General features: G+C 38.3%; 2 protein-coding genes across 3 annotated transcripts in view; both read right to left on the bottom strand.

The window, feature by feature from the left end:
• The window catches only part of NETO2 (neuropilin and tolloid like 2), a 29117-nt gene extending 28185 nt beyond the window's left edge, over positions 1 to 932 (bottom strand). For both annotated transcript variants that reach the window (XM_084294635.1, XM_084294636.1), the window contains exon 1: positions 812 to 932. In XM_084294635.1, coding sequence (XP_084150761.1) covers positions 812 to 845 — 34 coding nt within the window. In that variant the 5' untranslated portion in view covers positions 846 to 932. The remainder of the gene's footprint in view (positions 1 to 811) is intronic.
• A 5700-nt stretch (positions 933 to 6632) lies between these two features.
• Positions 6633 to 27260, bottom strand: part of ITFG1 (integrin alpha FG-GAP repeat containing 1) — a 70677-nt gene continuing 50049 nt past the window's right edge. The window contains exons 11-18 of the mRNA XM_084294619.1: positions 26176 to 26326; positions 25585 to 25693; positions 22488 to 22531; positions 20585 to 20663; positions 13184 to 13308; positions 12288 to 12370; positions 10559 to 10676; positions 6633 to 7184 (exon numbers count right to left, since the gene is read on the bottom strand). Of these exons, the coding sequence (XP_084150745.1) occupies positions 7125 to 7184; positions 10559 to 10676; positions 12288 to 12370; positions 13184 to 13308; positions 20585 to 20663; positions 22488 to 22531; positions 25585 to 25693; positions 26176 to 26326 (769 nt within the window). The 3' untranslated portion in view covers positions 6633 to 7124. The remainder of the gene's footprint in view (positions 7185 to 10558; positions 10677 to 12287; positions 12371 to 13183; positions 13309 to 20584; positions 20664 to 22487; positions 22532 to 25584; positions 25694 to 26175; positions 26327 to 27260) is intronic.

Below are 27260 nucleotides of genomic sequence, written 5' to 3'. Positions count from 1 at the left end.
CTGCAATAATGCCTCGATGGCTTAAATAATGCAAACAGACATTCCAAAATTTCCTAATGGAATAATTTAATAAAAAAAAATCCCTGGTGGTGCACGTCTGGCATTGCTGAAGAAGATGCAGAGCGCTAGGAACCATCTCGTGAGGCACAAGGTTAACTGCCACGTTTAGCTTTGTTTTCCATCAGAGACCCTTCGCCTGTCGTCGGGCTCTATAAATAATAGCACAGATAAGGAAAGGCCGGGGGGGGGGAGGCTGGCTTTCCTCAGCTGTTTACCTCTGCGCCTGAAGTAGTTAGGCACAGGATTTACAAGCCTGAAGAGCAAGTGAAGCAGAGGTGAATACCGGTCAAGCAGGAACTGATTTCGTGAAAACCTCGCTGAAAACACAGCTCGCTCCCGACAGCGAGCCCGCTACCCTGCCCACAGTTACACATCGCACCGGCAGAGTTAGGGGGGCAGCCAGAGCATTCCGGCTGCGAGAAGATGGAGCGCGAAGCTCTCCACGCGTCTCGGGGGCGCACGGCCGAGCCCCGGGGCAGCCCCGCATCCCCCGACCCGCGGCTGCGTCCCCCCGGCCGCTGAGCGCCCGCAGCCCGACCCTGCCCGGCCGGGACGGGTCGGGGGCAGCCGGGGGTGGCTGCGGGCTCCCGGCCCCCTTCGCCCCGAGCTGCCGCCGGCTTCCCCCGGCGCGGAGCAGCCCCGGCCCCTCGGCCAAAAGTTTCCGAGGGCGGGCGGCGGGGGCAGCCGAAGGGGCGGCGGGGCTGGGGCAGCTCCCTCGGCGGGGGGCTCGGGGCCGGCGGGGGGCTCCTACCTTCCAGCACCGAGCAGACTTGGTGCGGGGCCATCGTCTCCCGGCGGCGGCTTCCCCTCGGCGGCGATCAGCGGCGCTCCATGGCCGCGGCCGGGCGCGGCGGCCCCCCGCGAGGGCGCTGTGGCCCGCGACTACGGCTCGGCCGGCCCCCGCCCGCCCGCGGCCATGCCCGGAGCTTCAGCCTCCTCCTCCTCCTCCTCCTCCTCCTCCTCCTCCTCCTCCTCCCTCTCCCGAGCCCGGAGCCGCCGCCGCGCTCAGTCCCATCTAGAGCGGGGCTCGGCGGGCACCGTCGGGGCTGGCCCGCCCCGGGGGCCGGGGAGGAGGCTCTGGGTGAGCCACTCCGCTCGCAGCCCGGCGGCTCCCAGCCGCTGAATGAAGCCGGTTGGAGCCGCGAGGGGGGTTTGCTCGCCTCAGCCGCTTGTACGCATGTGCCCGCCCCCCGCCGAGCCCCGCAAGCAGCCGCAGCCGCCGGGGCCGCCGCGCTCCCCCCGCCGGGCCGGGCACCGAGCGGGGGCGGCGGCCCCGTGCCCCGGGAGGGCAGCGCGGGGCGGCTGCCCCCGGCCCCCCGAGTCCTGGGGTTCGCCCGGCTGCGGAGAGGGGCCCGGGGGCTCGGCCGGAGGAAGGCGAAGGGCTGTGCCCGCCTGTGGCTGCCCGGGGGCGGCAGGCAGCCGGCCCCCGCTCCGCCGGGCGTTCCCCCCCTTGTCCCCCTCGCTCCCGGCGGCGCTGTGCTGCCTGCGGCTCGGGAGCCCGGCACACGCCCTTTGTGCGGATGCTGCGACGGCTCCCGCGGAGCTGGGGCTCGACACGAAGTTAAGCGAAGGGCGCCCGCTGCCCGCTGCCCGCCCGGCTGCCGCCCCGTCACCTCGGGGCAGCCGGCGAGAGGAGCGGCGGGGCCCGAGGTGGGCCAGCGGGCACGGGCTGCCCGCCTGCCGCAGGGGGCTCCCCGGGGGGGCTCGGGCAAGCAGCCTGGAGCCCACCCCAGGGAGGCGGCAGCTGGGCCTTTAGGTGCTGGCGTGCAGCCTGCGGGGCCGCCTGCTCCAGCCTCGAGCGTGGGCGTAAGGCGTGAAGCTCCGCTCGCCTCGCGGTGCTTTGCGGTTCAATCGGCAAAGCTCGGCGTGTCCTGCGGGAACGCGCCGCGCTCCTGCTCCCGGCTGGCGGCCTGAAGGGGACAGCCCAGACCTTGGAGGAAAGGTCCCCAGCGCCTCTGGGCATTACAGAGCCATTTCAGTGTTACAAACAGCTTGATGGGAAGTATTAAGCTTGATGTTGTGGCAAAATCCCAAGTTACATAATTCTATTATTCCGCTTACTCGAACTGTCCTTTCAAATAGAGCCGATACGGTCGCTTCTCGAAGGGGAGTTTCCCATGAACTGTTCAAGAGCTGCTGCATTCCAGCGCTGAATGAAGCAGTTGCTTTCTATTCCTCTCCTAACTGTACGTTTTTACAGCGGTGGGAGGAAATGTTCAACTCTACAGTGAAAATTCCTACGTAAAAAGTAGTCCTCGTTCGGTGGATCTGCTTTGTGCTGTTCTTCTCTGCTAACAAAAATGTTTAACTGTAGCAACCCTAGAAAATACCAAGCAGAGTAATGATTTCTACTGTATCTGTAGTCATCCACAGGTTTGTATCCTTTCTGAAGTACATAAGCAAAATATTTAAACTGACTATGCTGTCGTGCAGATTGTTAGGGGGTGCTTATTTATTTATTTATTTATTTGTTTATTTATTGAATGCACAATGTAGCTGATGGCAACATTTGGCTCTGGTATTTTTATTGCTTCTGATGATACAAGAAATGAGACAAGCAGCCTGATTCTCAGATTGCAAGCTGAATGTGCATTTGCGTAAACGATTTGTAGTCAATTGTTTCACAGGAGAAAAAAAAAAAAAAAAAAAGAAAAAACAGTAATCTCGTGCTCAATACGAGTTGGTAGTAATTGCAAGGAACCGGGCTGCTATAGCCAATTTAACTGAAAAGTTGCACTTCTAGTTTGTCCATTAGGAGGTCAGACAGAGCTATTACACACTTGGGGAAGCGTAGGAGCATTTCCAGCTTCTCTTGCAGGCTTGCATCCATCTGTCAGTGTGGGAGACCTGGGTAGCAGGATCCACTCGTGCATTTGTGACATATTCTGCTACCATTTACTGCTGCTTTCAGAGAAATTCCTCATCTGGACATCCCTGTTGCTTTGTCTCATTACAATTCTTGTGAAAAGTGGTGCTTTAAAATACTGTACAGGAAACTGCTGACAGGTCTGAAAAAACTTTTGCTTCCCACTTTCTGAGCCTGCAGAGTGCCTTCTCTTCCAGGGAAGAGAATGCTGTGCCGTCAGGTCCATTAAGCTTGAGTTTAGTAGTTAACAGAGATTAAAAACTGCTTTTGGATGGCCAGGTGTGTGTTCTGCTGCTCTACTGAGCTGTCATCATTCTCGAATGGGAGCTGTTCCTGGAAGGGAATGGGACCACTCGTTTTGATACAGGTAGTTAAATACGTGCACAACCAGTTAAATAACGAGTCCCTTGAACTGCTACAATAAAACCTTTGGATTTCCATTATTAGAACTGATTTTGCTTCTTCCCAATAGTTCTTCCTTAAAACTTCTTTTGGTTTTACTGTTCTGCAAAGAAGTTTAAATTTTAACACTACCTAACATATTTGCTGCTTTCAGGTAGCAGATTGTACATCACAAATAGCCTTGGACCAACAGTCAGTTTTTGAACTTGTTTGAGATGACCTGGGTATTGTTTTTAAAAGAGATTGCAAGAATACAGATGTTAACAGTGAGTAATTAGGAAAGGAAGTTAGGAGTAGCATTTTAACTGTTCTGTTGCTTGGGCTTGTCAATAGGATTAGGTGCATTTGTTAAATCTTAATTACATATGATTTCTAATTAGAAAATGATGGAAGATGCAGGTGCCTCAGTATAGCAATATAATATGTAATCATACAGAAATGTATAATTGACTTTGTTATTTACTACTGAGTTAAGTAACTGAGAAAACTTTCTAGTAGTCATTAAGGATACTGATAGTCTTCAGGAAGCTTACTGTGTACTTCTGGATTTGCTAGGCAATATAATTAGATCTGAGCATTAGAATACATCTAAAAACTTCTCTAGCACAAGTCACGCAACAAGGTTGGAATATATTTTACGTTTTTTAAGGGTTGCATCACAGAAGGGATTCCATTTTTCACCAAAGACAGGAATTAATTACAATAATGGTGCTATGTGGTTGATATTTTCTGTGACAGCTGTGGCTGGTATTACTAGAGCCTCAACAAAAAGATCCGGTTGCCAAAATGGGGGAAAAATCAAATGGATAATATATGGCTACTGAAGCAGCAGAGCAGTATTTCAGACTTAAAAACTCAATAGCTCTCTGTTTCTTGACACATCTGAGTCTTTGATCAAAAAAATTTGCTTTTTCCTTTAGAATACATTTGAGTAATAGATGGGAAAAAAAAATCTCTCTCTTTGGTTATCAATACCTTTAAAGCTAGCACATTCAGCCCTTTCAACATTGTTTTGACAAAACTAAGCTCTGACGACTTTAAAAAAAAATATAGTGGAAGTGTATGGGTTGACTTCTGTTCTATTAAGTGGCACTTATCTGAAAGAAGTTCTAGGAGTCCTGAATTGACTTGGTGCATTTATAGTGATCACTCTTCAATGAGTTGTAGCAAATCTTTTTAGTGCAGCTATTACTAAAGATGGCCTCATCAGAGGAAGGATCCCCTACTATACAGAACATGCCTATTAATCTGCAGCAGAAAAGTTAGTTCTTTTGTTGGGGATTATACTGCATTAATGATAAATCTAGCAGGAAGATTCAGTCTTAAAGCTTCTCATGGAAAATGAGAACAAAGCAAGCTGGTATTTCAACAGCCATCTGTCAGTTGGCATGTCAACAGTATTTTTATATAGGTGAGATTTCACACCGAAGAAGCCTTCCAATAGCATTTCTCACCAGGGCTGTATTAGGGTGGATGTATTTTGAAAATTTACGCAGTTAAAACTGTTTCTCAGTTCCAGTGAAGATTACCTGGAAATACACTTTCTAACTGATGTTGCTTTCTTAAACTTGCTGCCAGAAGGGTAACACCCTTCCTGAAACAAAATTTTGATGCCTATGGAATAGAAAGAAAGCCAAAGTATGACACAAAACCTTTGACAAGAGGTTTAACACTATTTAATGCCTTAATTCAAAATAATATGCATGGACTGTTGTAAGCCAGGCTCTGAGCAGTTAGAATCTGTCATAAAGTTTATTATAAGAAAGCTATTAAGGCTCCAAAAAAGCGTTGTACATGAAGGGATGCAGCGATGCGCTACTGAGCATGCAAACCACCTTAAAGCAACAGATACTGAGTTCATTGTTCTGTTAACTTGACAGCAGCTTAAATGTCAGCATGAGGTTATTTCATTCCTAATTGTTTTTTTCCAAAAACCATAAGGAGGCTAATCTATGCTTGTTATATTGTGACAGAGAGCTACGGCTGACTTTGCTGCCACAGTGGCATTATGCATTTAGCCTTATTCTCCAACCATCCAAGAGAAAGAACACATTAAATTGTGCTTCCTCTTAATTATGAAACCCTTTATTAATTTTGCTATTAGGAGAGAATTCTATCAATGGGGTTTAACAAATACAATAGCCTTAGGAATTTATCAAAAAAAAAAATCTACCTTTTCATGCTACTTTAAGAGAAATATTAAAGGTGTGTATTAAGAAAATATGCTGTTCTGAATAGTTGGGGGAATGTAATATGACAGTCTCCTTTGTTGGAATCTTATCAGTTCATATAAGAAATAGCAAATAAAAACTTGGTAACGGAGGAGACTTTCAGTACTTTTCTCAAGTTTGGCTTGGAGCTGCTATTATAATGGGCCAGTTCAGCCCTGGCCCCATAACAAAGGGGTTGAGTTGTGATTCAGGGTGGACACAATCAGTTCAAGTTTTGTACCTGCTCTCTTAACTCTTCCTGTATTGACGAGCATACCAGCTTTCAGGGTGGAGGAGATACTGATCACTAACACTACTGAGGTGATTGCCTGTAAGACCAATGCTTTTATAATTTAAGTTTGTTGAGAAAATGTGTTCTAATTTATCAAACAGTATTTATTAGCAATGCAAGCTGACAGACTTAAATGCACAATAATAAACAAGCTAATATCACTATGGAAATAGGAACAACTATCAAAAATACAAGCTTGATTACTTCTAGGGAGTATACCAGGGTCCTGAATATAGTGAGCCACTCTAACATGAATCACTACTGTAATACAGAGTTGAGCTGTTCTTTTTTTTTTTTTTTTTTGTGGTTATTACAGACTTATACTATTTAGGCATACTGTACATTGCTTATTCTGAGCTTCCTATCATGTTCTTGATTTAATCTTTGCAAATTTCATCCATCAATAATGAATTTTAGGGAGTCAGTCCTTGTTCTCCTTCCACTCCAAAATTCTTTTTAAAGTTTCTTTAAAAGACAAGAACATCTGACCAAACAACATTTCCCTCACCTTTCTTAAAAATAAATAGCAAAATCACTCCAAAAGTAACTTCCATGACTTTAGGCCTTCCTAAAATAAGCATGGTTATAGGTTATTTAGAAAGGCAGTTTGTGCCATGCTAATACATTTTATGACCATATATGTATTTTCAAATCTGTCATCTTCTCTCCAAAACCAACATATAAATACTGTATCTATGCCATGAGTTACTGACCTAGCATCAACTCTGCAGGTTTCTGTTAGTTCTCCAATTCCTAAATTCTATTGCACATATGGATTTTAATAAAGAAAAATGCAGACTACTTCAGGTTGAGCACCATTTAGTACAATCAATCAACAATTACATCATCTGAGGAACTGCTCAAGATGAATTTTCAGAAAGGCAGTTTACTTTGCAGGAATGTATAAATGACAATACCCATTCAAGTGGTACAAAGTATTCTGCTCACTGAAATGCTAAACGTTATTTACACAGCTTTATTTCTGTCAGATTATTACTAAAGAATGGGTGGTATGTAAACAATGGTACATGCAATATGATCCCTCATACTATGAAAAATAAATTTACAGTTTTGTTAAATAAAGACCGAATGCTATTATATACATTTCCCCCCTCCAGAAGGCCTTACAAGACATTCAGCTCTACCTTTAATACGTTCCAAATAAATATCAAATAATGCAACATTTACAAATAGCACACCAGCAATATTTTCCACAGTAATCATTTTACAAATCAGAATTTAGTATTTCAATTAAGCAAATGAGTAGCAGCTCCTTCACAAATATTAAGGCATGTCACATAGCATCAAAATGGAACCGATGAGCCTCCTGTCGCTTCTCTCTGTCATCTGCTTTCTGAAAAATAAAAATAAAAATAATTAAACACTTCACAGGATCTAGAGCAATGCTGTTATAGAAATGAGTTGTCAAATGTCAGAGAATGGCTGATTTTTTCCAAGTCACTCATTTGACAAAATGCAAAAAGCTTAGTAAAAGCCTCAATAATTAGCTTTTAAATGATGTCAGTTTGTAACAGCAATAATCTACTCAAGATTGGCTTCTGCTGTTAATGCTCAGCTGTTTTTGTATTTATGACCCATTATTTTCTGTTGTTTCATATAATGCTTTTTAAAGAAGAATATTTTAAAAACAAAATATGTTTGCTACTGTGTATTTATTTAGTCTATATTATAAATATGAGATGAAATTACTCTAGATTAACTGTAAGTGTTGCCATCTATGTTACACTTGAAATGAGATTTTTTTTAAAAAAAATTGTTAAATACAAATTCAGACAAAGATGGCAGTTCAACAATTAACAGCACCAAGCTGGGCCAAAAACAGACTATTCCATGTTTTTGTTTTTATTGAGAAAATGCGAGGTAGGATGTATTCCCCTGCTTATTTATGCGGGGCACATATTGATCTGCTGAAAGAGTAGTTTGGGTGATGCTTGGAAAAGAGAAGCATATTTAAGTTGTACCTAGAATCCAGGGAATGTGCTATTACATGCCCTCTCCCACCTGCCTCCTCTTGTGTTTCAAAGCAGTGGCAGAGTAGGAAAGCCGCTGTTCCAGGATTTTGAACGCGCTGTGAACTTTTCTAGAAACCAGCATTTTTCTCATGACAGACAAGTCTCTGTACATCTTATCATAAGAAAAATCAGCAAAAGCAGATTTAAATAATTTTTTAGCTTGCTTATACTTTTTTTGATGATGAGTAAAATAAAAAAAACCTTTACAGTATGCTGTTGTGTGGGCATTCAGATTTGTACCCGAGTTGATAAATATACATGACAATTTTGGTAGAAATCAGTGCATGTGTTCTGCCATGAAGGTTTGTCATCTGCTCTGGCTCAAGGCCAAAGATTTCCTCATCACACAACATTTATACGTGACAGCGATTCCTTTGGGTTCACTATGGATTTTATTGCATTTTGTAGCAGCAGCAGAGCTGTCAGGGAAAAGTTTAACATACATCAGCCTGGCTTTTTGGCAGAGATTTTATCAATGCCAGTAGTATTGTGAATGTCAAAAATGGGGTGGGAAAAGGGGAGTGGCATACTCTGCCATGGAAATGCTTGTCACATTCCACGATTTTTTGTGGTCTCACTTAGAAAGTAATTTTCACTCCATTTTTTTGTCTGCTTCATGAAAAAATTACCACTTCAAAATTCGACCAACTTATATTCTGATGAATCCATCGAAAGCTGCCTAGCAGGATTATCATCAATGCATAGCGCCAACACCACAAAGCAAATGAAAAGGAATCAGAATACAGGAGCATCGAGGTCCTTAGCTAATGTAGCAGACTATACTGTTGTAAGAGGAGTAATAGTAAAAACTAGGAACTTAGGAACTGACATTTGAAAGCCTTTTTTTTTTTTTTTGTGGATACAAAATTTCGAAGGAAAGACAGAGCAACATAATATCCCTAAATGGCACAGTTATTTAAACAATACAGTAGTGGCTGGTAAATGAGTGCATAAGAACTACTGTAGACTAAGAACTTCAACTACTTATCTGCAGAGGTCAAAGTACATTGGTTTATTTGAACTACTGAACAGAACACTGCAGCTTACAGACCAATATCCTCTGGGGGAAAAGGAGAGATTGTAACTGCCTGTATGTTTCCCCTTTCTTTCTTTGTGATAGGTACTCTAGAAATCTGCAGGGGAAAACAGCATTTAGGCAGAACAGTATTTTTATGAGAAGATTACTGAAAGAGGCAGTAAAGCAAGCATAAACTCAGAAACAAGAAAAACTTTGAAATTTAATCCCCAGTCGTGCCAGTGGTGCACAATTCAGCTGTGGTCAGGATACTTTCTTATGCTATACCTCAACCATTTCTTCTAAAAATTGGGAAGGTAAAAATCAATGGGAGGGCATTGGAAAATTACTGGAATTCACAAGTATTTATACAGTACTCTGGAAATACACATCATGTATCCAAATATTTGTGCCTATTTTGAGCAAGATGCAGCTGCTGCAAAGGAGTCTAACATATAAGCAACACCATTTCATTCACATACACTTAATGGGGCTTAAAAGGGTTCAGAAAGCAACCACTCTGGGCTGAGTACTTCTTTACATTAAAATACATGAATTATTACATATAGAATTGTTTTCAACATTGACATTAAACCTCAGTTTCTCCAGATAGAATTGGTATGTAGATAATCATTAAAACCCTTTTTTTTTTTATATATATATTTTTTGTTACTCATCACTCAAGATGTCTTGAAGACAGAGTTAAACCCAGCCAGTGCATAGTCCAAGCTACCATTTAGCAATGCTTTCTTGGTACATTAGGATGCATTAAGGACAGCCATCATAAAATTTGTATTTCCTTGCTTTGGGTGTTTCATACCCAGCATTGCTATTATTTGGAGACCGTATTTAACATTTTGAAGAGTGGAGAATGACAGACAAGTAATATTTAAATATGAAGCATGCGCAAAGCCTATCTATATATTTAACAAGGTCATTTTATTTCCAGAAGCACAAAATAACAAACAGTTCTACCATGTCAAAATGTGCAGTAATTCTATTTGACAGCTAAGATTATGGTTTGGGTATGTAGTAGCATTTATTGGCAATTCTGCCAGTTGGATATGATTGCGAACTGCACATAGTTAAGAAAAATGGGAACGCGTTTCTTTTGTGACATGAAAGGCCCCTTTCAAAATGCTTCTTCAAATCAATGGATTTCTATACACTGCATGTATAATTCAGACACACAGAGCAAGCAGCCAATATGCACACGATTGACTCCCTATACCGTCTTGAATGCTAATGTTAGTGCAATCAACAAAGATAGAGAAAGAGATGTTTTTCCTTTTTTCAGATTACCAGCAGAACTCAAGATAAGTAAATTGAATTTATGTTCCATTTTCTGAGTACAGTGCTCCTTTAAACTCTGCAAAATAGAACACTTAGATATAAAACAAAAACTTTGCATTTAGTTGGGAATAACAGCTTAATAGCAAAAGCTTATCCATGTTTCTCGTCACTTCCCTTTTTAAGTGTCTTAGAGTTTAAATAATAAACAATGCCAATTTTTAAGCTCACAATAAATACTGGATTAAAAATAAATACCTTTTAGGAATTAATGCAGTATGTGTCAAGTTATACTGCAGAAAACTACTCAAAAACATACAACACTATAAAATATCAGGAAATGTTAAATAGTATAGAAAATATAGAAAAAATACTACTAATTAAGCTTACCTTTTCCTGCCAGTGTAATATGCCAATTATTGCCAGGATGAAGACACAGACTCCAATTAATGCTATAGCTGTTAGCAGTACAATGTTACTTGGGGTCAGATACAGCTTGGCACTCCAGCTATACAAAAGAGGAAAATCCAAGGAAACATTAATACCCTTCATTAGGAAGCAGAAAATAGATTTAATTTAAAAAGATGAAAAGAACTTTCTAGTGTTAACACGTAACAACTTGGTCCACAGAAACCTAATGGCTATACTTGAAGAATGGAGCTTAACGGTCTTTACTTAGAAATATATGGCTTAATATAATTATTTTCATGTAATGCCATGTTGAAATTCAGTTGCTATTTAACTATCCAGGAATGCCATGGATATCCTCAGGGACTGATGTTTTCCTCATTAGATTTCTCTCACACTGTCCGCCTGGGACAAAGTAAAGTGCATAAGAAAGCCTTCCATAAAACTGCCTGGGACCTGGAGAGATGGAGAAGCAGGGTGAAGTAACCTGTAACAGACCGTTTACCCCACAGAGGAAGCTCTTCTTGAACAGGCTCATGGGGAACAGTTAGTTAGGATTCTGTCTGAAGTTTACCCAGGGACAACTGTAGTTGTAGGCAAAAGAACCAGTTGATTATGTCAGGAAGATGCTGGAGAGCAATAAACTAGGCACCTTAAGGCCATCTGGAAGACATCTCCAGAATGTTGTGGGGTCCTGAGGCTCAGTAACACCATGCTTATACTCCAGGCTTCCTGTCATGGGAAAGCTGTCAGCAGGATCCCTTATGTTGAGGCCTCTCAGGAAATGACACTTACATTAAAAGGAAATATGAATTTAAGAAGCATTTATTATGAAATCTGATTTCTCCTGGAATTCTATCCTCCACTATTCTACAGTGTCCATGAATTTTCTCTATAAGAAAGCAAAAATAGTTTAAGGATAAGACAACTGAGAAAATTTCTATATAATGCATACCTTTAAATACCTCAAGTCTCTAATGAAATTTTCTACTTCCAGCAGATGTTATTCCTGTGGTTGTTAATTAGCAACTCAAGTGGCACATCGCTTCTCAACTGTTATTTGTTCTATAGTAAAATTAGCTGCTGAAACTGATGTCAGAATCATTTCTGCATGATAAATGCAACTGACCTCACTAGTAGATCAAGCGGCAAAAAGCAGCTGGAATATGCAACTAATGTTTTCTCTAACAGCAAAGACAGAAACATGCTTGCTTTCTGGGATAAACATTTTAATTGCAAAATGAATTCAGTGTTGAAGCTCTTGTGTAAGTAACCCCTTCACCTCTACTTAAAGAAAAATATTCATACCTATGGCAACAGATACCATTCAGAAGGGTTGAACCAAAGCTTTTATATGCAACTAGGCAGAAATTGCATGTTTGGCAAAACAAAAATGCTTGCTTCCATCATTACCATGCTTGCAATTTGTCAGAAATAATGCCGGTAATTCTAGCAAGTAAGTTATTATTTACAAGAGTTGAGCTGGTAATAGGTTTTGATTGTTAACGGTTACTACATAGGAGTCTGGGTGAATACTCCCAAGTGTTCTGCCCAGTCACAGGAGCAACAACATGAAGAGAGCTAACTCCCTCCTTCTTGGTTGTTTTTTGATTTACTTTCTAGACAAGTATCTTTTTAACCTACACATAATGCTTAATTTTATAGGCATTAATAACGTAATTTTGTGAAGTTCAATTCAAGATGAAATTACCTTCGAGGAACATTATGAGGATATGGGATGACTATAAGCTGGGAGTTTGGTATGATAGCTGTCCATTCTTGTTTTCTTATGGACTGAAAGAAAAACAAAGACTATGTCATTTCCTAGCAAACAATTCCTAATTTAAGAGCAAAGAATTCTGAAATTCTCTGTTGAAACAAAAATCAACTGTTTTTTTTTTTTCCCTTTGTAAGTATAAGTGATTACTCCCTTACGTCCATTCAAGCGTTTTCTTCTAAAAGCTCCAAAAACAACAACAAAAAAGCAAAAATAAGTGTTGCTGACATGAAACACAGCATCTGCTTAAAAAGTATAAAGTAACAACATAATAGGGAAAGAAGAAAAGATCCAATTCTGCAAAGGAATTTTATGCAGGCAAAGCAATTATCCAAATCACAATTTGGACAGTATATTAATACAAATACCTTAAAGTAGTACCATTAGGTTTTTAAAGACAGAGTGGTCAGGACCCTACTTTCATGTTTCACCTGAAATTTAGATTATCATGGCAATTTCCACCTCCCATCATATTGATCATGGTGCCAGCACCATGCAGAAAGGATTCTGAGCTTACAGGCCAGCCAGACCAGCCCCAGGGAAACATTACATCTGAGGCCATAATTGATCCACCAGGCCTAATATGCATTTATGATACAAACAAGCACCATATTCCTAACATTTATAGACAATCCCAGTCATCTTTTGTTTGTACTGTTACAGCTTTAGGGCTTACGCTCACCCCCAAAACCAGGCCTTATGGGGTGTTTCTTTGGCAAACTTCTTTGATATTTGTACTTCCGAAATAAGTGTCCCTAGTAGTATTTCTCTCTAAACTCTATTAGGAAAGGTAACACCACAAATTTTGACAATCTTAAATTTCAACTAACCTTTTCTCCTAAAGGACGAGGAATGCCAACATACAAATGGTCGAGGAAATTAGCACTACGTCCCAAGCCTAGCACATTATATGGCAACTGGAGAGCAAAATGTGCCGATTGGCTAAGTTGCCCAGCTGCAATAAAATTAGAAAGGAAATTCAAGTTAGTATTTTGAAAGACAGAACAAAACAAGCTGTTCAATACAAACATGCATTTCTGGGTCAACCATAAAAACGTTTTAAAAAAAATTGAACCACCTCATGATTATTTAACTCCTAAAGATTCAATCCCACATTTCCAAACTACTCGTGGGCATTAGAGAATTGCTTAAATGCTTGAGATTTCTAGGTAAGATGATTCTTTTGAGCACCACTTCTATGTCAAACTCTATTATTTGTTACTAGTTAAGAAGAAATGAGCTGTTGATGTTTGTTTTGATATGGTTAGTGCCAAGCCTCTTTCCTCACTGATTTACAAGGTAAGACTCAACATGTGAAGGTTCACATCCTTAGTAGTAGTAATCACTAACTATTGTTTTTTTTTTTTTTTGTGTTAGAAAATTAGCTAAGAAAATGATCATAAATTCTCTAATAATAATTGGATTTAATGACAACAGGATTACAGTGGTTGCAAGTTACATCCTCACAAGAACATGTAATTTATAAAGAACTAGGTGAGAGACTGTAAGGGAAAAACAACATTCTTTGTTGGAGCTATCTGCAGGTTCACCAACATCTTATTTCTAAGGTAGCCAATTACTTCATTTAAGTAGAACTCCTGTAATCTCAATTTCTGGCAAACTGATCCAGATCCTATGGGGACTCCCCTCCCCCCCCCCCTTTTTTTTTTTATTCCCTAGAAAGCCTCTTAGCAAGTGATCTGGTTCCACAGCACGAATATTAGCATCTCATAAGCACCACAGGGAATTCAGGCCTGAAAATAAAAGGGGAGAGTGGACTGAATGTGCACACTTGCAACTCAGATGCCTATTATATACAGTGCTACTAACACCTGTGATACTTCTGAAAGCCCAAGCTCCAAGGCTGACGTAACTACATTAGAATAGGTTTTCATTAAAAATGACTTTACACCACAAAACTAGACAATTAAAACTAGAAACACCAACTCTTCAAGTAAAGCAACAATTAAATCATAATATTGCTGATATTCAAACTTTCTGCACATACTCACACCCGAATAAATGAAGTTTGGCAATATTGCTAGAGTTCAAATATGGTTTCTATACAAAAAGAAGTCATAGAAAAATGTACTGCATACTATATCAGCACATATAGCAACCAGAAAACCCCTCTTAACAGAATTCAGGTATTCATTTACTAAATGATTCAAGCTTTTACTATGAACACAGTCTTCCTTCTATATAGTGAACAGTGAAATTCTACCTAATGAATCTTGCAATGTCAATTGACTATGGAAATTAAACTTCCTTTGATTGTCTTGTACACACTGCAATGTTTACGTAGTGTCTAGCAGCTATTACAGCGATGAATTTAGTGTCCACCTCACAATCCAATTTAGTTAAACAGCATGAGACCTCAATGCAACAACAAAGAGTAAGCAGATTTCCAAAAGCTATAAGGGCATGACTTAACAGCATGTAAAAAGTCATTCTATCACAGAAGGCTTAAAACAAAGACAAAGCCAAAACAGCAAAATGGAAGAGCTTTAAATGAGGATTGTAAAAATTATCAGTCCATATAACTTCAGCCATACAGCTGCTTAAACAAATCATGACTTGATCCGTACAAGTAATCCGAAGAATCTAATCATAGGGTAATGTTATGCATAGTCATGGATATTGGTCTTTGAGTAAACCTGAATAATTTACTGTTCTGTGGTTCCTAGCCCACAGGATTAATATTTTTGGTATACACGAGCTGTAATTATGACCCTATTCATTTCATACTAACTACAAAGTCAAAAATAAGTCTATTGACATATTTCAAGAGAGAAAATTAAAAGGTTGAAGTGAAAACATGAAATAACAGTTCAACCTGAAGTTCCATCCAGGTTGAGCCTTACCTGTGTAAGGGTCTGTCTGGTATTTAAGACATGGTACATCAAAAAATGTATCAAAAATAGTTTTGGTAAGCTACACACTGCATAAAACAGCAGGCTCCCTCTGCCAAAGGTGATCTTACCACAACAAGATCTAGAAGGAACTGTATTTTTCCCTCGGCAGTTTGGCGTGTCACCACGGTAAGGAGTCAGCCAGTACTGCTATTGTAATGGAGCTGCTAGCCTTATCTGAGTGTAAAGCAGCAGACAGACAGACTTCAAGGCCAGGCCCTCACACAAAGGAGAAAAAGAGAAGGTATTTTGAGGTCTCTGATGTTGCATGAAACAGGGAGAAAGCAAGCAGGAACACAATAAAATCAGATTGTGGTAAAAGAGGGAAGAGGTAGCAGAGAGGAAGAAAAATGGAGTAAAAAGATGGCAATGGCTAGAGGTAGCCAGATGTTCATAGTATGAAGTTTCACGACAATCCTGCCATTCAGCTTGTTCAGCCCTTGAGTAGGCAACAATCTAATAAATTTAAAATGCTTCTCTTGTGCTTTTCTACAATATGAAATCGGCCTTGTGCTGCTTATGAAAATACTCCAGTAAATTAACCAGCTGCTCTACATTAAAGTATCTGATCTTATTTATGTTTTTCTGAGTCCATATGGACACTTAGTTCTAAGAAAATCAGTTTGTGTTACTGACAATAAAATAAATGAAACCAAAAACATCAAGTAGGTAGTCATTTTTATTGTTACTGTGGACCACTCCAGCTTGCAAAAATGACATAACTGCAGTTTAGCCAAGGTCAGAGCTGTTAATAACTAGAGCTGTATAAACTGATACCAGTTTGATAAGGCCAGTATTACTGCAGTCCTCAAGCAAACACATTCAAAACCTGTGAGATTCAGTAATGCTACTATTTTGTTATCACAATTGACTTTTTGCTTCTCATTGTATTTTAAACTTCAGCATCCTTAAAAAAAAAAAAAAAAAAGCCCCTAAAATTGCATTCAATTAACTTTAGTAAATTCATCTCCTGTATCCCCCTAACTCACAAGAGCAGCTTTAATTCAATCTGTGCTCAACTTCAGCCTATTCTAGTTTTTGTCAGGCAGTGTCAGAAGCCAATAAAAACCCAGAAATGCAGACAGAGTTAAAAATCCTGGATGACACACACTTAGCTGTGGAATCTCTGTAAAAATAACAACTCCAACAGGAGAAATAGGGAGTGAAGAAGGCAGATTGCAGAGAGGAGATGTGAGTGCATGCCTGAAATTAGTTTGCCTACTTCTCCCAGATTTACAACAGACCTTGATTTGATCATAAAATTGATTCAATATTAGAAATTGTACAACTGAATTCCTTCTCAGAGAGGAAAGGTCTGTGGAGATGTTAAGGAAAGATGTAAGACCCAATACTTCTCAATTCTAATGCTTATTTTGGTAATTGCTATTCCTTGTAACTAATTTAACAGTATTTCTTGTTTAAGATTAAAAGAGAATTGAGCAATGTAGAAGTAAAAGCACTGAGTATACACTAATTATTATTCTGCTATCTTTTAACAGCACACTGGAATGTTAATAGTAGAGAGAGTAATTCTAACAATGTTTTAAAAAACCCTCTCAATTATGCAAATTTCCTGTAGTTAAGACTTGGCAGATCAAAGAGCCTTAAAATGAGTTTGATAAGGACAGCCATACGTGCCTTGTTATTCTACTTTTTGCATGAATATTGTATACCTGAAAGATACCATATTTCAGAACTAAAGACCTGCAGAATTAGAAACATCAGAAACAGAATGGTGAACGTTTCTTCATTTACTGTACGATTTGCTTTAGCCCAGGGATGGAAGGGCAACTTAAGAATAGATAAGTTTGGCTTCAGCGGTCCAGCCAATAACTGTTCCTATGCTAAGACCAGCGGTAAAGACAAGCAGCATCAGTTGACATGAAAAAATAAATTGAATGCTGAACACCGTTCTCGTTAGATAAAGAACAATGTTGTTATTCATGTTACTTTTTGGGGAAAGAGATTATAATAAAAAATGTAACAAACTATTGGATTCCCTCATTATTGCTTTCATAAAATTCAAAGCTTTGGATATGGGTTGTTCTATAGTATTATATAAAGAATTGAAATAAGTTGACAAAAAATAACTTTAGAATGGTATTGATGCTATATTGTTTAAACTTAATGTGGAAAAGATTATGTGTAGGTTTATAAATGGCCCAAAAATACTATCTGGATTTGGTACTGTCAACCAATACACATACATGAAAGTGTTGCTTGAGGTATTTCCTGACTGTCAAATAGAACACAATTCTGATATAACAGGCAAATCTTTTCAAGACAGTAACCTGTATACCATTAAAATTCCAGTTAGAGAAACATTTACTGAATTTTACAAGTAGGACTTGAAAGAGAAGAAAGTTTAAGTACAAACTTAATATAATAGCTACAGAAAATTCAATTTTGAGAAGTACTTGCAGAAATTAAAGACAAAAATCTATTAACGTATTACAATTCAGAAACTGATCAAAGAGTATTATAAAATTCCCTGTAGCAATACTGCAAGGGTCATAAATACACTTGGAATTCATTATGAAATAACAGTAATGTCAAAACAGAAAAGGAAATTCATCACGATTGGACTCAGTTTTTATTATTGTAAATATGGTAGTAGTGAAGATGAATGGTACTGTAGCGGTATTAAATCATATTTGCTAGCTGTTTCTTAGCACAAATTGTAAAAAACGTTCAATTTCTAAAAGCAACCCCTTTGAAAAAAACACAAACAGCCAAACCTAAGATAATGTTTTTAAGGAGAAAAAGGTTAATTTCCTTGGAAGAGGAAAGTAGAAAACAAAGATTAAGAATGATACATAAATTAGGTCCAAATTTTAAACCAGCTTTCCTCGCCACAGATAAAATGAATGTGTAAGCTATGTGCATTCTTCCGTGACACAGATGCCAGTAGTACAATCATCTTTATTTTGCCACGAGGTTATTTTATAATACTGCATAAATAACGAGTGCTAAAGGGTCAAACACAAACCAAACCCATCTGAACTTGTAATTCTACATTTCCTCAAGGTAAGGTTTAAGATCAGCTGATATTTCTGTGAATTAAGCTTTTAATATATATTCTGCATTAAGACCCCATAAATGCATTATTTTTCATCTTCTGCTTAAAACTAAGTCAATTTATAAAAATTAATTTTATTTTAAAAAGCAGTATATCAAAAATTATCCAGGTCTGCCAACATGCAATCCTCTACAGCATTTATTGTGTCCCCCACATATATGAAGTGTTTAATGATTTGATAATACAGATTTTACTTGCTGTTAGACATGGTTTTATAAATGTATATTATGACCTCACTTAAAATATAGGACTTAAGTCTGAAATTGTGTTAACTACAGATATGTAGCAGAGTGAAAAACTGTTCCAACTACGTGAACAATGAATCTAAATGAGTATAATTAGATCTGAGCAGAGGTTGTGTTGTAGTTTATTTGATTTATAGCTACTTTATAGTAGTTTCCATTTGATTGTATTACTAATGTGTTTATTTACTTATGCAAAAAAGTATTTTTGTTACATAGGCAGTACTTCTGATTCTTTGATAGTAAGATTGTGCGTAGGTATCTACTCAAAAGTCACATGGCCAGAGAAACTACGAAGCAGCGTTTTCATTAAGTTGGTTTATATTTGCATGTGTGTACCAAATTTAGGCAGGCCCACATTAAGTCCCAGTGAGCCTGAAGGAGTAAATACATTACACTACTTAAAACCCACTGATTTATTCGTTTAGATGCACATTCATTCAATGAATACACTGAATGAACTTTAATTGGCAGTCTGGAAAGACATTTTCTAATCTAAAAACTATAGTAAATTCCAGCAATTGTGAGAGCAACTGTCAAGAAGTTAATTAATGGGTCCATACTCCAAGAAGATAGCCTTGAAGAGTACAGAGGGGTAGTGACCAAATGCAAGTTTAGTTAACAGCAGAAAGAAGAGATGAGTGAACACCAATTTTTATTACACAAATTTGTGAAAGTAAGGAGTTTTGCTCTTTATAAAGATATTAAATGGGTTCCAAGCTGTTTACACTTTTGCTCTTTTGAAAAAACCAAGAATTTAGGTCTTTTTTTAAAAAAAAAAAAAAGGAATGAGTACAATAAACAGGCACTCCAATAAGCAATAAAGTAAAATGGACAACACAACAGGTACCTCTAGAGATCTCACCTGAGTCAAAATGCCTTCAAAACCAGGACATGAACTGCGAAATAAAACATGTCTGTATTTGCATGGATATCCATCCCGCATCTCTTTACGAGCAGTCCTGTTTCCTGGCTGGAACCTGCAATGCTTTTTAGCCCTACAATCTATGTCCCTATAATCCCTCCACAGAGCACTAAGCTTTTGTCTGCTATGCTCCTTTGTTACTGCTTGGGCAGAACGTTCCAGGCTATGGCTAACTCCAACTGTAAGTACATTGACCACATGGCCAGCCTGAAGACAAAACAGACCAAATAACTGTTGATCTCTAAGTAAAGTCTTTTTCTCACGTGGAATTTTGTTTTCTACCAAACTTGATTTTTAAAGAACTGGTGAAGTTTTACTTGAGGCACATACGTTTCAATTAAAATTGGCTTCAGTAGGCCAACAGATTCAAGTTATCTGGGACTACAAATACCCAAGACGGTACACTGAAGCAAGTTCTGTGTCCACAGGAATTCAGGCTTCTAAAGAAATAAGGAGAGCAATCCTGTACAAGCCTTTGCCAGTATTTTCCAGTATGGTTAAAAAGGCTGTACTGTGACTTGGCTCTGACAAAGTTTGCCAGCCTTCATCTTGATAATTTGCAATCATAGAGATATGCCAGTTGTTACCCAATGTGAACTGGCTGCCTAAGGGCATGAGTCTGATATACTGTGCTATCTCAGACTACCTGAAAATCTCTAAGCTCACGATGCAGTTCTGAGTTTCAACCTAAACAAGTAAGCTCTTACTAGATTTTGCTTATGAAGAAAAAGTTCAGAGCAATAAAACCAAGAACACAACTAATCCTAGCAGTTTGCTAAAGTGCATTTGTGCACCTGGAAGGAGTACTCTGCATTTTCATACTGGCATTAATCACTGGTTTAACCAACAAACATAGGTTAATACTTTCAAGCCCGCAGCACATATGAATACAGAAGTATTGCATATTTCAGGATATCTTATTTCTTTATCTTTTCTAGGGTGGAATAAACAGTTCTGAGCACAGTGTTCAAAGTGAGAGAATTATCACTGATTTATGATGCAATATATCCACATTTCTTCCCCTAGACTATTGCTATTATTTAGTCATGTGTATTCTTATGAGATTATCTTACCTGACCCATTTTTCAGGTATCCATTTGCATCTACAGTTGTATACATGATGTAAGGACCAGGCTGATTAACACCGAAAGGCTACAAGGGCGGGGTGGGGTGAGGGGGTATAGGAAGGGAGGAAGAAGCAGGCAAAATTTTAAAAACAGATAAAAAGCAATACTAATTAAATAGTAAACCGAAAACACTTTCACAGGAAAATGATTTCTTTATATGGATAATTCTGAAACCTTGTTATTGCTTTGCTCATGGTAATATGTGAAAATTCATTTTCAAAACAAGGCTTATTAGTTGTATAAGTACCGTTTAGTTTCTCATGAATAGCACAATACTACTCAGTCTTATGGCAAAAGGTTTGATGTTTTCTGGGGAGTTTGAAGTATACTAGAAAACTAAATTTAAAGACATTATAACTGCATGTTCTGAACAAAACAGAACTCATTCAATATTTTCTGAGAATGCATCATCTTGATGGACTTTCTGAATCTAAAAATACTACACAAATCTAAAATTGTTATTATTCAGCAGTATTTAATTAAAAATTCTTATTATTCAGTAGTATTTTATTTAATTAAAGTGGCTGAATAATTACTTCTCAAGTACCAGTATCTATTTAAAATAAGTTCTTTGGAGGCAGAAAATATGCTTAAACATCAAAGTACAGTTACAAGGAGGAAATGGAAGGAAAAAAAATCAAAGGGAGTGGTGGATTACTGAGTGATGAACCATGTCAAATGTACCTAAGTGAGAACGGGATGTGTGCGTGGGGGAAATTATTTGTTAAGGTGGGAAGGAGGGGGGAACAAGTTTTTTTTTTTTTCTTCCCTTCAAATGCCAAATTTAAGCTGATATTAGGGCATCCAGTTCAGTAGATGATCTTTCAGATGAGTTGCAGAAAGAACACTGAAGAAGAGATGACACATTTCACATCATGCCTCAAAAATAGTAAGTTGCAAAACATAAGAATAAAGTGATAATGATGAAAGATGGGATCAAGGCTTGAAAAAGAATAATGAATTGGCTAGAATGAAAGGTAAGAAGACAGATAAAATATGTTAACGCAGAACTGTGAAAGATGAGTAAATAAGGTTAAAACATGCTTTATTTTTGCCAGGTAGCTGTACTCTGGCATAACATACTTCATGATGCTTTCTAACAGAATTTCTTTTGCAGTGAAGGCATTAGTATTTCAATGATCTTTATAATGAGGTGCTCATCAACATCTGCTGTTCTGTTGTGAAGATTTACTTTCTAAACCTTTACTTTTTCAATTAAGCTAATAATACTACCAAAACCCCTTATTATTTTGTAACAGAAATTAACCTTATGACTTAAAATAGGCTTGTAGGAAAAGATAGTATTTTTGCACAGCTAAGATGCAAACTCTAGCTTTAATTTCTCCGAGTTCCTCTTTTAGGCCATCTTCCACTGTGAAAACTAATCTGCTAAGTGAAAGTTTGGTGGTTGACATGCAAGGTCTCTGGACATGATTGAAACATGAAATAGAAATTAGCACATGAACATGTAACTGATCTGCAGAACCATTAGAACCAAGTACATTCCCTTCCCTTCTCTTCATTGTACCCATATTCTCTATGTTGGCCCAGAAGTTGCTGTCAGGCAGCTCATGGCTCAGTCTGTCCAACATTTTTCTTGTGCCTGTATGTCCAGCCCTTGCGATGCTGCCTAACAACGCTCACTGCGGAATCAGTCAATTCTTTTTGTCTCTGAGCAGGCAACTGGAGAAAGATATGGGTCTCAAACACATTGAACCTGACCAGTCATGATTTGGATTACACATTGTTCCAGTCAGTAACTCTTCTCAGTTATGGATGTGGACATCTCCCAGCATAATAAAGCCCCAGCTCATCTGAAGCTAAATAGTAAAGTTATAATTATACTTACAGTTATTTTCCGAGGACAGTCATTAGAACAGAGGCCACTGAGAACTGCAAGTACAAAAAGTGAGCTTACAGTGTTTATATTAACATCCATCTTACAAGCAAAACCTCTGAAACCCATTAAAGTATATTAACAGATGTCATGTGCCATTAAAATTCATGAAGAAAATAACTTCCTTCTGTATGACTTATGTACTTTTTTTTTAATCTGTTTGAGATATATTGCTTTGTAGAAATTAATCAGCTAATCGCTGTTTTGTCATACCTCATTTGTTAGGCAGCTTCCAAAAGATTTGCCAGTTGAAAAAATTCCAAATTGTAACACGTTAAAAATAGTGGACTGCATATTTTATTCATCATCCTTTCGTTTCTAACCATTTAAAAAAAATACTTGACAGATATTCAGCTTTACTGTTTTAACTGGTAGAAAGGAAAGCCAAAGCTTTTCCCCATATACTAGTGACAGCTTTACATCTTGATTGAAAGCAATTCACCGAAATTCTAATAAACAAAACTGCCATTACACATTTATTCTATGTATTCACAAGTATTATAAGCATATGGGTACAATGCTACTTATTATCTAAAGCCTATGAGTTGTCAAGTTACTTGTTAGCTTGAAAAATCAGTTAAATTACAGAAATACTAAACATTTATAAGTTTCACTAAGTGAGGGACAATGAAAGCCATTTGTTCTATAACCTAAAATACCATATTAAAATGCCTTTTAAAAGAAAATAACAGCAAAAAGAGAAGTAACAGGCACATACACATACAAGAAATCTAAGGTGTCATTACGATGCAATGTTCAGACTTAAATGACAACAGTTTGGTTGAGAAGCAGCCCAGTAATGGCCATGAGCAGGGAAAAAGATACAAACAAGACCACATCAGTGCAGCAGACAAATAAAAACATAACCTTTCCATGAGTTATGCTGCCAAGCAAGTGCTGCAGACAGAGAAAATAAACATGTGGACCAGATTTGATGGCAGGTCATTCTGACCGGCAGGAAGCTTCTAAAGCATTTTCTATCTACTTTAAGGTTCCACTGAGGTTCAAGTATAAAATGTTTGGTGACAGTTAAATACCAAGTGGTGTACATAAAATGTTCAAAGTGTAGCAGTCTGATCAGAAAATATTCCAAACTAGAGTCAGAAATGGTACTGTTCTAGTGAAGCACCATTTGTAATATTCTGAGTGCAAATCTTAACAACTGTTAAAACTCCCAAGTTATAATTTATTTGCAACTTAACATTTGAGACATCCAAATACAGAAGCATCTGTTTTTATACAGTCAAAAAGAAAGTCTGGACATCAGGACAAATAAAATGAAGGTGTGGCAAAGCACAATTTGAAGACTGTACCTACTAATATACTTTAAAAGCTATGAGCTTATACTATATGCTAGACAGAGGTGTGTATGGAAGTGGCACCAACTCTTCCCATTTTGATGCAAAACTGCACACTACAATTTGCTGTTCAATTTCACTGCTGGAACAAATAATCTGACCAAGTGCACCGGACATCAGATTTAATGAGCAAAACTGCTCTCACTGTCCATATACCAAGTGAACACAATGCAGTTAGTGATACACCAATTGGCATAAAGCATGTTTTGTTAGAAATACTCTCCTTGTATCACAGCACAAATTTTTTAGACCACTCTTATTCCCATTTTATGTGGTTTCTATGCAGAAATGCTCACACCCTGAAATGATGCTAGAAAAGGCTTGCTTTGATTTTTAAGATATAAGTACATACATTGAATCAAAAAGCACGTCAGAAATTATTCCTTTCCCTCATTCAAAATATCACAGTTGTTATTCTAATATAACTTCATGAAGTAAATGATTTTTCTAGAAGGCTTTCTGCATGCTTGTGTTTATTATGTTACCCATATGCAGTATTATTTAAAAACAAGCCTTCTGTCAACATGGCAAATCACTGTAGTCCTTTCACTTATGGTGAAAAATAAATCCCAAGCTAAGGAGAAAGTAATAAATACATCAGCCCGTAGTAGTGGCTGCAGTTCTTATGACATGTAGAAGGCTGAAGCATTAGGTGTATTTAAGTAAAATGAAGACAAATGCAATCTTTCCGCAGCAAACCTCCAGTTCACTGGTTTAGCTTTCTCCACATGAGTTTACTTACAGCCTCATCTTTCACTCTTCCTCAAAAAAATCAAGCAAGATAGACAAGTAATGGACTCAAAGCTCAACACCTTTGCAGTCTGGAAGAACATGGTAGGGCGCGCAATTTGAACATATAATTACTTCCAGTTACAAATATCAAAATCTAATTCTAACATTTTAAACCAAAGATTTAATTCACATACCCTTGCTATGGTAACTGCCATCCTAAATTGTTGTAGTATGATATATTTTAGGAAAGCTGTCATTTAGGAAATTATTCTTACTATTTACTCTTTTTTTTTTTTTTTTTTTTTTTTAATTTTTTTAAGTTGGTTACTTTCTGTTGTATGCACAGAGACAGCATTTCTTGTCATCTATCAGCATGGACTGAAGACATGAATCTTCCTTAAATTTTGTTTCGTTTGAATAACTCAGTTTCCCTGCAGATTATATTTTAGACAGTTGATAATTCTCGTTCTCCCTTCAAAAGCCAGCTGAGAAATCAACTTTTAAAGACCTAGTACTGCCTTTAGAATTTTGCTAGAATGCAAAATTGGTCAATGAAAGCTCCAGGATGCAAAGAAGGATTTAGACTGCTTCTAGGTAACAAGTGAAATAAGACACACATTCTTGTGAAAACAAAAATACAAGCCCTAAAGATGATAAACCCTTAAAGGATATTGCCGTCAAAACTGGTAAAAACAGCTAAAGTGCTGAAAATAATGGCCAGAATCAACTTGGAATATAAATAAGTACACTAAAATAAAACAAGAAAAAAATTAGATAAGTCATTTTTCTTTGATACCAAAGTATAGATTCTGCAATATACTTACGCAGTCCCTAATATTTTCCATGCCATGCTTTTTGCTTTATTATGCACATAGCATTACCATAATATTATCATACACAGAGGATCAAATATTCCCCTCAAGGTCTGATGTTGATTTGATTATATGGTAGTAACTTACCAATAACTTTAACAAAATAGGCATCTGCCTCAAAGTTGTTTTTTAATGTATGGATAGCAAAGTCCTTGTTGGAATAGCCTTTGCTTACTACAATGATATCCAAGATTCCCTAGAGGGAAAAAGAAAAGTTTAAATTAGAGTTCTGATTTACTCTAGATAACATCTAAATTTAGCAAGTAAATTCCCTTAGAGATGCAAAGGAAGAACATGGAGCATGTGCAGCCAAGTTTATGCTTCCACTACTAACATGAATATCTTTTATATCACATTAATCTTAGGCAATATTAGAGTGCTCCATCCACAGCTAACCAGGGCAACACACGTGGTCCATGGCTTCTTTCTTGCCATGGAAGAGAGCAGCTCAAGTGGACCACGTGGAGGGCCAGTAAACTTTTAGTCACTGATGGGCTGCTGCTACATGCCCAGCTTCCAGAGAGCAACTTAAGGCAGTAGCAACATCCCAGACTAAAGGCACTGTCTGCCACAAGCTGTAAAGCAAATGTTTATACAAAGCAGTCTACCAACGGCACAAAAAGACAGGTACAGCAACACAGAGTGATGCTGCCTGCTGTAGTAAAGAGTTGAACTTACATCTTCATATATGTCAAAGAAGGTTGCTACCACTGCATCCTTGATTTGATTTAGATCTGAGAGCTCCCAAAAAACTTTAAACATACGACGCACGCTCTTGCAGCTCACATTATTGCATGGGACATTTTCTAGTAAGAAGGCTTGTTGGTTGCTGTAAAACATATATAACAACTTACTTCCTATAAGAAGTCTAAAAATATATATATATATATTTTTTTTACAATATTTTTCTAGTATCCAATACAAATGAAGTAGAGTAAATAAATATATTAAAACAAAAATCCAAAGCTAGCAGCCAATAGTTACTTTCAAATCCATAAGCATTTATATTAATTTCACAGGCAGAATTACAACCATCATGTCATGCCTGATTTAAACCTATGAATATACTAAATAGTTCAAAATCAGCAGGAATAATTTCATTATTCTTACTTTATTCAGATACAAGTTCAAGTGCACCTAACTACCATTTTCCTTAATCCCTCCCCATGGTCCCTCAGCTTATATAGTACTTGAAATGTGTTAGTGCTTTTTTCATTATTTTATGACAATCTGTTCCCACCCCAAGTTCTACATGTATTAATTTTCTTACACGTTACATGATGTTTACACATTTAAGATTAAATCACATCTCCATTAGTACATTTGCAATTGGTTCAAAGCAAAACCCAAGCCAAAAAACTAGTAGGATAGTAAAAATTGGGTGGGACAAACCAAGTTAGACATTTGCTGTCACAAGACAAATAAATAGAGAGAAAGGCTGTAATACTGAAACAAGAAACAAACAGATTGGAGTAGCAGGTGTGGCATAGCAAAAAGCCTCCCTTCTGAAGAATTCATCTAATATGCATCAGTTTGTTGGTGGGAGATGCAGATGAGTGACACAGGGTTTATACCAGCAGATTCATATATGCATGCTGATGGCTAGTAGCATCATACATTGCCTCTAATATTGTAAGGTTGCCACTCTCACTGGAATGGTGAAAACCTTCAGGACTTCACCAGCTGGGAGCCTGATTCCTTGGCAAGTCTCAGTTACTATCCTGGGAGCCCACAGGGATCCATCACTGCCTTGGCAGTGGGAA

Source organism: Netta rufina, assembly GCF_964035555.1.
Source record: "Netta rufina genome assembly, chromosome: 13".
Classification (NCBI taxonomy): Eukaryota; Metazoa; Chordata; class Aves; order Anseriformes; family Anatidae; genus Netta; species Netta rufina.
This window is presented reverse-complemented; position numbering and strand designations above follow the sequence as displayed.